The sequence below is a fragment of the Stegodyphus dumicola genome, chromosome 6, assembly GCF_044657685.1.
Source record: "Stegodyphus dumicola isolate Sdum_Otavi_A_Nest chromosome 6, ASM4465768v1".
NCBI lineage: Eukaryota > Metazoa > Arthropoda > Arachnida > Araneae > Eresidae > Stegodyphus > Stegodyphus dumicola.
This window is the reverse complement of record NC_140773.1, coordinates 63,126,662-63,140,071: the sequence shown is the minus strand read 5'-3', so window position 1 is coordinate 63,140,071 and position 13,410 is coordinate 63,126,662. Positions and strand designations below refer to the sequence as shown.

Genomic DNA, 13,410 nt, shown 5'->3' with positions numbered 1-13,410 from the left:
CTCAACGCCAATTTTTGAAAATGAAAAAATACCGAGGAGATTTACTTAATTGAACGTCGAAGAGAGGGAAATCATCTTATCTTCTTGGGCTTAGGTCAGCTGATCAATAATAATCAATCAACTGGCTCACAGAACTTTGAGAAAAATCTATGATTTTGGTAAGTGATGATGATGAACCTAGGCTTTTATGGCAAATAGGCATTGTGATAGAATTGCATCCTGGATGTGATGGCTGTATCCGCGCATGCACCATGAGAATTCCGAACAAAATTCTCATTAGGAGAGGTGTGCAACTCTAATGTCCTTTGGAATCCTCAACCAATACTTGAGAAACGTTCCATCTCCTGACAAATTTCAGCTCAGGAAGATGCTGCAAATCTAGAACTCTTTTGCGATCTTTAGACTATTGATTTCGCTAGTATGCTATAAACTGATTAGAGTTAGTGTTTTGATGTAGCACGTAAGTATAGTGTATCGCTGTAGAATCGTGTAAATCTCCCTATGTATTGTGCCAAATAAAGGATTAGCATTTAATCTGGTTCAATTACTTACTTTCGTGAGAAGATCAGAAGAACCAGGTAGGAATTTCTCTTGTTTGAATTGAACTTTTGACAACTGATTTTTCTTTTACTGAGATTAGTGCCATTCAGAAATGGTGACTGCCCTTTCAAATTATAGTATATAAAATAGAAGAAAAGTGTAGTGTATAAATAGTATATAAAGTAGGAGAAATTAAAAGCTGTAACCACTTGAATTTTTTTTTAATTTTATTTTATGCTAAAATCACATCTCAATGTTAATAAAAAAACACTACTAATTTTTTATTATTTTAGTTTACATGTTTAAAGACAACTTTAGTAGAAAATTAATCGAGTGGGCGAATGAAATCTGAGAAGTGATGGAATTTTATTAATATGTTATTAATTTACTTCATAATTTATAATAGAAAAATATAAAATTCTGAATTTTCAGAAATCAGTGTCAGTAATAATGTAACACAAAGGTTTGCCTTTAATAAATAAAAAGACTTTGTTGATGTTACAGAATATCTCTAATAAAGCTCAACCCGAATTAAAATACATCTGAAGGGGAAACAGGAAAATACTTTATAAGATATTTCTCCCGCCTTCTTGGTGTGGTGGTCTGCAGGCTGGGTACGTATTCCAGAGGTCTGTGGTTCGATTCCCGGCGAAGGCGTTGCTAATTTTTCTTCTTGCCTGCTTCACTTTCATCTTGCCACTGTAGAGACAATGAAGTTTATTCCCCCCCCCATTGAAAAAAATCCTAATGTCTCTACAGTGGCGCCCGAACTAAAATGGTTGTGGATGATGATTCTCCTCACCCAGAATTTGGCGATTGGGTCCCCTAAAACCCCAAGTCACCCTTTAAAAGGGGGGGGGTAGTATATAAGGTATTTATCTCGCCTTTTGGGCATGCCTTCGTGGGGTGGTGGTCTGCACGATGTTCTGGTATTCCAAAGGTCCACGGTTTCAATTCCCAGCGAAGGCGTCGCTAATTTTTTTTGCCTTTTTAATAATTTTGCCTGCTTCAAAAAAAATCCTAATATCTCTACAACTTGAAGTTACATATATTTGAAGGGGAAAAATATGTAAACTTATATAAATAGGAAAATACAAATAAATTCTATTGCTGTAATTAGCAGGTATAGACTTCATCTTCTTTGATATACAGGCATCTTTCCATTTGTATTTTTTTCATACTCTGCTTCCCAGACAGATTGTTGTTGACAGATCAGTATCTTCTGCAATGTATTCCATTATGTTTAGTCAGAATTCAGGGTTTGCTGCATTTTTTCTGAGAAAACCTCATTAAAAAGAGTTTGTTGGAAACATAAGTGAAATGTTGATGATTTGTAAAAAATGGCAAATTGCATTTGCACATGGAACTCCTTCTGCATATCCCCTTAAGCCTTGCAACACAAGGCTAATACAGAGGCTGTTCGCACATTTTTTAGACGATTTTGGTAAGCGGTAATAAAAAATCGTTTGCTGCAAAAGAAGTAATTGCAATTGTACTATGTTTTTAAAAGTCAAAATTATCATCTGTTGCTTGAAAGTTTTGTTTTTATTCAAAATGGTGAATTTAACAAAGCAGTGGTTCGAAGGCTACGTTTACGCTCTTTCCGAAGAGAAATATGCATTCTCCGTTATCCAAAAACGATGTGAGAGTCATGGTTTTGTGATATCTAAAGCGTCGATTGATAATATCATCAACAAAAAAGGAAAAAAACATGAAATTGTAGCCTCAAGTGGGACAAAAATTCCAAACAAGTATCCAAGGAAAAAACGGACATCTTCGACTATTGCAAAGGTACGTTGTTTAATGTTAAAAGAAAATCCCCCTAGTCAAAGGACAGTTGCAAAATCATTAAAATGCTTGGTGTCCACTGTAAACAAAATGGTAAACGTTGATTTAAATCTTAAGAAAGCGAAAAAACGCAATGTGCATCGTCTTCTTCCAAAGCATATTGCTCAATGCAGGAGACGCTGCGGAATTCTATATGAGAAACACTTATCCAAAGAAAAATGGAAAACAATTGTCACAATAGATGAAGCATGGGTGTATTTAAATGATTGTAACAAAACAAGAGCCGTTTATTATCATAAAAGGGGAGAAAAAAATTTAAGTACATGGTTCAAAGAATCGAAAGAAAGTTTTTCTAAGGGATTCATGATTGTTGCTTGTTTTTCTTATAATGGCAAGTTAAAAATAAAGAGAGTGCAAAAAAATGTCAAGATTAACTCCAAATACTATCAGGAACATATTTTATCGACAATTTTTCTGTGGGTAAAGCGAAATACCATCGCTTTACCCACAGTGCTATCAATCTGTGAGACTCCATCAGGACAAAGCTAGCAGTCACACATCAAAATCCACTGTAAATTTCCTACAAGAAATGGAACAAAAAACTGGTATCAAGATCATACCCTTCACTGATATCCCTACTAAATCTCCCGATGTGTCACCTATGGAGTTTTGTGCTTTCGGACTTTTAAAAACTGCATTATCCAAACATTGTCCCAAAACCTTAATGGGACTCTGGAAAGCTGTTCGGGAGGAATGGGGTAGAATATCTCTTCTGCCACTTCAAAGGCATTATTATCCTGGAAATTGCAGTGTCGAAAGATAGTTCATAATAAGGGATGACAAATAAAACATTTAAAACACAAGAATTTTATGTAATTTAGTTTTGTGAATACAATATACATCGTCTAAAAAATGTGTGAACAGCCTGTGTACTAGTTGCACTAAGTGATCAGATATTGATAAGATATTTTTAGCAAATTGTAGGAGTGTTCATGAAATATTTTCATTATTTAAAATATGCATAAAGTACCATTGATATAAAACTGCATTTTATATAGCGCCATTGAAATAGTAAAATATTTATTGTTGCCTTTTGTTAGCTTTAAATGCAGTTTAATGTTTATGACTTAGAAGCAGCACTATACCATAATAGAAGTTTAACTCAGCTCTATTCATTAACCTATATTTGTATTTATTATTTATGCAATGTTCTTGATTTCAGGAAGCATACACAGTGGCTCGCCAATTTAACCTCATTCCACCTCTCGTTGAGCAAACAGAGTATCATATGTTTCAGAGAGAAAAAGTAGAAATTCATTTGCCTGAGTTATTTCACAAAATAGGTATTGTTTTGATATGACTTTATATTTTAATTTTTCACTGTACGTTATAAGTGCAGAACTTTGTTGTGAAAAGTATAATTGAGTTGAATATGTACTAAATACTAGCTCCATATTTTTGTTTTAATGCTAGGTAATCTAAAATGTAATTTGTTTAATGAGAAATTTGGTTTAGTTCCCCCCCCCTGTTTCTCTTGTTTTTGCATGTAAAGTTTTTTTTTTTTTTTTTTTTTTTTTTTTTTTTTTTTTTTTTTTTAATAATTGTTATTTTGTTTTGTTCTGAGTTTTAAGTAAAAGAATTGGTATGCCATCATAATACTGCAGTTTGTAAGAAATATTTTATGATTGAAATGTTATGTATAAAAAAATTCATTTATAAGCTTTTTTATTTTTGCAGACTGTATTAATGGTGTTAATTAATCATAATTAACTATAAATGCTTTATTTTTTAATTTTAATATTAATGCAGATTCAAAAAACTTCATTTGACTTATTTTTATTTTGTGAATTATTTCAGGATATTAATCTTTAATATTATAAAATAATCATTAAAAGGTGTTTCTTTTTTTTTTTTTTTTTTTTTTTTTTTTTCCCTTTTATACTCACAATTTTTCATATAAGATGATATTTTTAATGATCTTCTATCTAGCATTTAAAAGACTTTTAATTATTTACCTTAAATCATAAATCCAAAACAGAATATTAAAGCATAGCATACTGCCTATGTTATTTCAGTTGGAAAGTTCTATATTTTATTCTATTTTTCCCTCTGTGTTTGTAATTACATTTGGCTATTATTCACATAATTATGGTTCTATAGTTGATGTGCTTCATTGAGTCTATCATTATTGAAACTGATGGAACTAATTTATTTTCTCTTTTGATTCCCTTGAAATATATTTTAAGCTATTTTTAAGAATGTTGTAGCGTATTTACTAGAACTCTTTATTCTCATCTCATAGTATAGTATGGCTGTATCTTCAGCTGGTTAATGCAGGCTTCAGTATGATAAAATTTACTTTCCTATTTTTTAACAAGGTCTAAAATATTTTTAATATGTTGCAAAAGGATTGTTTTTATCACTTTTTATGGTTTTAGTTTTAACTTATGTTGGAAACAAATAATTAGCATTGGTTATAGCTGTGCAACACATATTTTTCCCCCTTCAAGCATGTTAGTTGTATGATACCACCTGAAAATTTTGAATATGTAGTTTTCTTTGTTGTTGTTGCATACGGTAATTTGTAATGTTCTGGGCTAGTCTCATAGATCAAGGACTAGTCATTTGTAACTCGTAATTAACTGTATCATATAAAATAGAAGTTTTCTTTGTATTACAAGCGGATCTCAGATGCAATATTCATGCAGTGCAGGGAATTCAATGAGGTAATATTTGTGCAAAATATTGCAGCAACAGAAGGAACAATATCTATTGTAGATATGTCAAAAGATTAAAAAAGAGCAATACTTGAAAATCAGAGTTTATTAAACATTGAGACGGATTGCTAAAACAAGTATGATGATAACACTTCTTTCTTTTAGAAGTGTTCAGTTATTTTTTAATGCTTTGAATGATTTTAGAATATCTAAGAAGATTGTGCTTGATCCATGAATGCCATCAATACTTTTTATTCACTGATGACCAGGTTAGAAATGCTGCCAGATTTTGTTGCCTAATCCATATACGTCAGTAAGACTCATGAGGCATACACTCATAAACATCTAAGTAAGCAAAATTTCAAATCATTGCAACTGATGGAGAATCTGGGAGGAAAAAATTCTTTTCTATTTAATTGTTCCTGAAAAGATGAAATGTATAGATTTCATTAAGACTGCAGCTAGTTTTGGATCCAAATTTTTTGAAAATATAAATCCATACAATGAAATGTAGACAACCTGAACTAAATCTAGCACTATTTCAGTTTGGACCTAATGAAAGCCTATCTATCATTCAAAGATAATCAGATCAAAAGGTAATGTTCATCCTGGACCATTTATACAGGATTTTTCAGGAAATTCTACTTTAAGGTTTCAAAGTTCATTTATGGCTTATCTGTAATACTGACAAGGCACGTGATTGCTTTTGCATAACTTTTTAATGTTATCTGAAGACAAATTTTTATAATATTGTTGTTGAAATTCAAATTTACAGGCAAACTCCAATTTTGCATCTTTAAAGAAAATTATTAGCGAGTAACATCTTACTCATGATTTTAACATTTTCATAAGTTCAAGTTTCAAAAGAAGTCATTTTATGTCCAATAAAGAAAGCAACGCATTTATTGCTAATTCCAAACAGCATAATGTATTATTCCATTTCCCGTAACTACGCTACATCCGCAGCCCAACCGGGATAGTAGTTAGGATCGTTAACTGCCGTGCCGAAGGGCCCGAATTCAAATCACGGAGAAAGCATGGATTTTTATAAATGTAAAGTGTTGGTGCTGCATGGCGGCACTCTAAATATGCGGCAAATTGAAAGACCTCTTGTGTGGTTTGGTGGAAGGGGAGAGGGTGGGAAACCCTGGAACCCATCCCCCTGGGGTGCTGTCCATCAAAATTGGGGGTGGAACTGAGCCAAATCGCACTATCACCTGTTAGATGCTCAAGGCTGTTGCCAATGGCAGCTATAATCTGCTCCTTGCCACGAGGAATTTCGTGGGCTTGGGCTGACTACGTCAAATAAGTGAGCATAAGCAACAACAACAACAACACTACATCCATCTTTTACAGATACAAGATACAGATATTCTCTGAAGTAAACTGATCACTTTTAGAGATGCTGGTAAAGAGAGATTTTGAAAAATAGTCACTTTCTATATAATGGAAACTTACCTTCTTTTGTTAATGCATTGCATGTTCAGTCTTTCTTGGTCAGTATTAAAAAATTCATCTGCTAAGTGAAGTATTGCACAAAATATAGAATTGTATTTTTTTTTTTTTTTTTTTTTTTTTTTTTTTTTTACTAAATGTGTCATATTTTTGCTAGGTGAATATGTGCATGTATTTATTTTGTACTTGTTATCTCTAAGGTATTGGAACTATGACGTGGTCACCTCAAGCATTTGGAATGTACACAGGAAAATTTGATGAGGGAGTCCATCTTTTATCTAGGGGGTCTATCAAGGTCAGGGTTGGTATTAAAGAAATTAAATCAATTTTATTTTTAGTTAAGAATTATTTTTCAGTGATTTTCTGTTGACAAAAATTAAAACTACATCTAATTGTTTATGCTGTTGTAAATAAGTGTTTGTCATTATTTAAGTATTTGTTTACATATTTGCTTATTGTCGTAAATTAATATGTATTTGTCTTGTTGTGAGTCTGGTATATTTGTTTTGTGTTTCATAGTATTGTGAATTTGTGTATAGTTGTTAATTTATCTTCCTCTGTGGATAGTTTTTCATGTTTTAAATCAAGAAAATTTCTGAAACTAGTTAATCAAGAATGTCACTAAACCCTTCCCAAATCTTTTGTAATCAATAGATATCCATTTTATTTTTATTGGGTCTTAAAATTATTTAAGTGTGACAATATTCCTCACATTTAATTTGACCATAAATTTCTGTTCCTTAAAGAAGCCCTCATGGTTTCTATTAAAATATATAGATTGGGTATGAAACCAATGTCAGTCTAAAGTTGAAATTTTCCTTAATTTAAATGTTAAATACATTAAATGTTACTAACAATACTGAGCATAATTATTTTTTAATGTTTTCAGTAATAAATTTTCTGACTAATCAGTATAAAATATTGATATGACTTCTGTTAAGCTATTCAGCAACCAGTGAAGGCAGGGGCAGAGGAAGCATGCACTACAGGTGTGCACTCCAGACTCTTCTCCGACAGTAGTCAATCACCTGAATTTTTGTTTAAAATTATTAGTATATAAACAAATACTGATAGACATTGCATTTAACCCTTTGACTGGCATGACCGGCTTAAACTGGTCATGAGATTTTCTGCCATTTAGTGTATACAGTCAAAAGCCTTTAATCCGGACTCATTGGGTCTTCGGCAATTCCGGATTATAGATCATCAGTTTAAATCTGGTACGATGGCATGCAGAAATAATAAAATTAAAAATATGAAACCGTAATTTATGAAATAAAGAGCAATTATGATCTAAAGGGTATCAAAATTTACAAAAAAAAAGCTTAATATTTATTTGTTTACTTTATTAAACATTTCTTTCAACGTGCGCATGTGTAAAACATACATTACACATAGTCGAAATTAGAAAATTGCAACCAGAAAACTATTTGATGTGTATTTGTGATATTTATAATGACAAAGAATTTGATTTAAATCATATCAAAGACGGAGTACATTGAGATGAAATACTACATTTAGTAAGGAATTATAAGCTGAATGAAATAAAAACATCTGCCCTGAAGGTAAGGATAGTGCTGACAGATCAACTTCCAGTTCATTGCGTGCCGCGACGTCCCCCCCCCACACACACAGAGCAGTGTGAATATAATAAACAGATTTCGGAATGGTTAGAGAAAGGATATGCCTTTATCCATTTTTTTGCAGCAATTCCACTTTTTGTTTGATGGACATCGAAACATGCTTTCATTTTGTAGATCCTTTGGCAGCTCCAGAATCGGAAATTCTTTTTGACATAATCGAAAGTTCAAGCTTACTTTCATAAAATTGCTCTAACAGTCTGCAAAAAATAACAAGCCGGATCCAATTCGAAGATTAAGGAACAACGCAATCTGCAACATTAACTGAAATATATAATTAGATAATTTTAGCTTAGCTTATACCGTCCATTATGCATTAAATGTGCATGTGTAAATGTATTATGCGCATGTGTAAACGCATCTGCGCATATGTAAAGATATTACGCGCATGCGTAGACGCATTATGCATTTACGCATGTGCAGAAAGTTTGTAGCTTTGAGGTCTGGATTATGGACGTCCGGATTAAAGACTTTTGACTGTATTAGCTTATAAATTAAATATTTTACTTTCTTACTTTCTATAATAATGTAAATGTCGTCTTAATGAATGTAAGTTTATGAATATCACTAGAGATGAAATAAGATTATGAAAATAAGGTTAATATAAGTAAATCTACAAATTTAGCTAATAAATGCAGTTTAAATACAAGTTTTTATGTCAGATTCAAAAATGTGTGCCACTCAGAGGATTAATGCAAATATTTAATGTAAAATAACTTTTAGAACAAAATTAGTAATAAAATTTACGGGTATTAGAGGCCTTGCAGTGAGACCAGACAGCAACATTTAGGGGTGGGAAAGATCTGTAGGCAGACAGTGTACAACTATTTTATTCCTTTCTTTAGAATCATGTCAAATCAATATAACAGCTCTGTGCAAAACTATGATGGCATTAAGTTTCGGTTTATTCATCCTTGCAGTCTAAGAATTTACATGCAAATTTTAGTGTCTTACTCTTGTTGTTTCATCTTTATTGCTTTGTTGGTTTCATCTGAGTCTTTGCTACTAGATCACCATAATTTTATAATGTTCTGTAGTCTTTATTTATTTATTTATTTATTTATTTTTTCATCTGTATTTCTTCTGTTACCTTCATTTATATTTTAAAACTCATGAACACCAGAAGTAACTTTAGGTGTTCGATATCTTTACTTCAATGTCAGCAGACTGTTCCTGTTTTATCATAGTGCAAGTAGCTACAAATTTGCTTTAAACTCAGTTCATTGCAAGCTTCACCGTAACTGTGCATTTCTTCCATAAAATCAAATCTGTTGCCCCCCCCAGGACAAATCAGAGAAATTTCCGTGTGACAATACGTGAATAGACTGCAAGAGATAATTCACATACATATAATCAGGAGTTCGGTATAGTCAACTTTTGGTGATTCAGTTCTAACAAATTTCTCAGTTCATGTAGGATGTATAAAATATATTAAAACATAATGAGAGCCTTTGCTGTTTCTGATTAAGTATCTTGCTAGGTCTAGCATTTTTAATATAAAGCAAGTTCAAATTGAAAGACTCTGTCAAAGACATTTAAAAGTATCTCCTGAAAATATTTATTTCATAGTTTACTGACAAATAAATCTACATTCATGGTTTCTAGGAAGAAAATGTTGGACATGGTTGTGAGTTAATTCTGTTTTCTCGCACCATTACTATTAAGATGGCTTTCAATTAATCAGGCTTTTATGTAATTTCTGGTGTATGATGAGTAACAATGTAAATAAAATGACTAATTAATGTTCAAATCTTTCATTTCATTTATTAATGAATATTATGTACACTAATATAAAACCTAATAGTAAATTAATTTTAACTTGAATATAGCTATGTGATTAAATTTCTGGCAGAAATCTGAAAAACTATCCAGTCATACCATCAAAACAGTAGCTAGCAGACTATATGAAAAATTGGACTGTCATAGTGAAAAACTCATTTAGGTGGCAATACCTTTAATGTTGTTCAAATTGATTTCATTTAGAAATGAATCAATAAAAAATTCTATTCTGTTCTTAAATCAAAACTGAAATCAAAGAATACTATTACAATCCTTTAAAATTTACTCGTTATCAAAAAAAATTCTTGCACTGATAGAGAGCAAGATCTGTAACAGAAGACTCGTACTACTATACCGTCAAGGATTTTTCAGCTTCTGACCTTCAAAACTTAAACCACTGTTAAATCCCCTAATATTCTTCCATTTCATCGAAAAGCGTATATCTTCCGATGCTGAGTTTTATTTCCTTTTTGAATTTCACAGAACTGTCATTTTATTTCTTTTGCTGTTTCCAGTTTGAGAACTAGTATGAACTCACTTTATAAGGTATTTCTCCTGCCTTCCTAGCGTGCCTGCATGGTGTGGTGCTCTGCATGCTGGGCCAGCATTCCAGAAGTCCGTGGTTTGATTCCCGGCGAAGGCGTTGCTAATTTTTCATCTGGCCTGCTTCCAAAAAATACCTTAATGTCTCTACGAACTCTACCAGTTTAAGAACTCATTTGGATTTAAAAACCAATTGAGTTTTATTTCCTTTCTGTATTTCACAGAACTGTCAATTTATTTCTTTTTGCTGTTTCCAATTTAAGAACATACCATTCATATTTTTAACCAGATATTCATATTTCACTTCTTCACCAAAGAGTAAAGCAATTCTTTGAATCCAATTTTAAAAAGCAAATTTCAATTTTAAAGAGCAAATTCAAAGATGTTAGTTGTGAGAAATTTACAATGCATTTTGTGAAATAATGAACAAGATCATTTTTTATAAAGCAGTATAATAGGGAGCATGCAGTCTTTGGATTAAAATTTAAAATTATTGAATTTATTTCTCTATCATAATTTGGCACTATATTCTTAACAGAATAAATTCTACTAGCAAAAAGCTTCAAAATAAAACTATTAAATAAATATTGAACTTGCTTTAGAATCCATGAAGGGAAATTTTTATTAAAATACAGATCAGATTCTAATTACCGTAATATGCTTAAAAATGCTAAACAGTTTAGCAAAGATGTAGATGGGGAATTAGAATTAAATCTGCAGTTAAAATCTGATAAAGACAAGACATGTCAGTTTAAGTTGCAGCAAATGCCTGAAAACAAATTTACAATTATTGTGTTTTTTACATTTTTAGATATTCCATGGATATCCTTTAATGAATGTTTTTAATCAGTAAAATTTCACTATAGTAATTTTAGTTCCCTATACAATTTATCAGAAACTGATTAAGAAAATTTGTACAAATACTGTTACAGTTTGGAGGAAAAAATCTAACATTTTTTAAAAATATATATAAAAATAAATTTAAAACTTAAAGTCCTTTTAACATTCTGCAGTTTTTACATCTAGCAATTAATCTTTTGTGACTTGTCTATTGCACTAAGAATATGACTGACTTTGCATGTTGTTTTTCAAGTGGTGAAAGATCATTTTTCAAATTAAAATTAATTAAGTCACAAGAAAGATTTCTGAAACTTGCATAAATAGTGCATGTATGTGCCGAATTCGACATAAAAAAACAATTTATATTTTCATTCATCTAAAATGTAGAAAAATAAAAATTCAAATATTAAAAGAAATTCACTTATTGTTTAATTAATTAAATTTATATGCATTCTACGTTAAATTAATTTATAGATTATATTTTTGGTTAAAATACAGTTTAATTATTTAAAATATAGTTCTGTTATTTTATTTCTTCTTCTAAACTGTATTGTTTTCTATTATTAAAACTTATTAAATCTTTTAACTCTATGTAAAAACTTTTATAATTTTTATTTAAAATATTCTCATATTTTTAATGCATTTTTAAAGAGCTTCAGTCTGTCATAAGCTTCTGTTTTCCACCATGATGAATTTATTCTAAAAATGACGAAAATATATTTTATATTTGTTTTTAATTCTATTTATCATTTCCACAGTTCTGTTATTTTAAGTGTATTTAAGCCTGTTATGAGCATCAAGAATTTCTGCTTTTTAAATCTGTCATTCATATTTCTATTAACATTTTGAAACATCTGACTGTAGTTTAATATAACCTAAATATTTTATATATTACAAAATGCACATATTGAAAATGGTGACCAGACAAAAGCCTACTTGACTAAAGCACATGCAATAAAAGCCCACAGAAAAAAAAACCCACTCTGATAATTGCTCATGTGACAAATATCCACACTGCTGAAAGCACACATTGTTAAAAGTCCACATTGATGAAAGCACATACTGATATAAGCCCACGCTGATCAAAACTCGCACTGACAAAAACCCACAGCAATGTATATGATACATTGAAATTAATATTTTTTCCTTTTTTTTTTCCAGTTATACAAACAAATTCATAAAAATATTAATTAAATTAATAACAAATAATTGAACAATAAATTAAAGCAACAGAAGAGATTTTATTTGGGGTGGCAAAACAGAGCCAATCAAAATAAAATTAATATATTTAAAAACATAATAAATCTATGTGTAACTTTGTTATTATATTCACGCAAGAAAGGGAAGTGTGCCTCGTTAAGTCCGACAAAAGGAGGTGGCCACACTGCTTCTTTTAATTTTGCAAAATTATAAGGACTTTAAAATGCATGTAAATTTTTATCATGTATAGAGAATAATTTATAAATTATTTAACAGCTCAGAAAATTTTGTATGTAATGAATTTAATATGGAAAATTAAAGCTGAACTTTTATTTCAACAAAAGAGATAAAAGTACCCTATTCTATTCTGATTAGGAAAACATTTGTATAAGCTATCAGAAATATTGCTTTAATAATGAATTAAAAGCAAGGTTTCAGATAATTTAGATAAATTTTTCTACTTCTATTTTACATGAATTAACTTCACTTGAAATTTCATTTTTAATCATAATTATTATTATTTGAAAAAATTTCAGAGTCTTAACCTTTGGATCTTTGGAAAGTCTTAACTTTTGGATTTCCTGAAAATGTGTGCTCTTTTTAAATGGGATTTTGTCAAAATAGCATGTGAGGAGCTTCGCAATGATGTTTTTCATTTTCACATACACTTACCAAAATCTATATTCATAAAGAAGAAAGTATGTTTGTTTGTCCTCTAATAACTCGGTCACTACTATAGCCACCGTCACTAAACTTTCTACAATTGTTTTCTGGGTCCTGGAAAAGGTCAAGGTCCACTTTTCTCCAAGATTTAGATATTAATTAAAAACTCGGAAGAACAATAATTTTCGCCCTCCTTTTTCCGAATGGCAACAGTCTCGCAAGCTGGGGATGAAAATCTGCTTTAT

General features: G+C 30.8%; 1 protein-coding gene across 7 annotated transcripts in view; it reads left to right on the top strand.

Moving 5' to 3' along the window:
- The window catches only part of LOC118181914 (voltage-gated potassium channel subunit beta-2-like), a 262,942-nt gene that overhangs the window by 235,332 nt on the left and 14,200 nt on the right, over window positions 1–13,410 (top strand). For 6 of the 7 annotated variants that reach the window (XR_015041653.1, XM_085818411.1, XM_085818409.1 and 3 more), the window contains exons 12-13: window positions 3,551–3,671; window positions 6,701–6,801. Coding sequence is in view for 6 of the 7 variants with exons in the window: in XM_085818411.1 (XP_085674537.1) it covers window positions 3,551–3,671; window positions 6,701–6,801 (222 nt within the window). In the remaining variant the exon portion in view is untranslated. The remainder of the gene's footprint in view (window positions 1–3,550; window positions 3,672–6,700; window positions 6,802–13,410) is intronic. The other variant, XM_085818413.1, reaches the window with a different exon arrangement.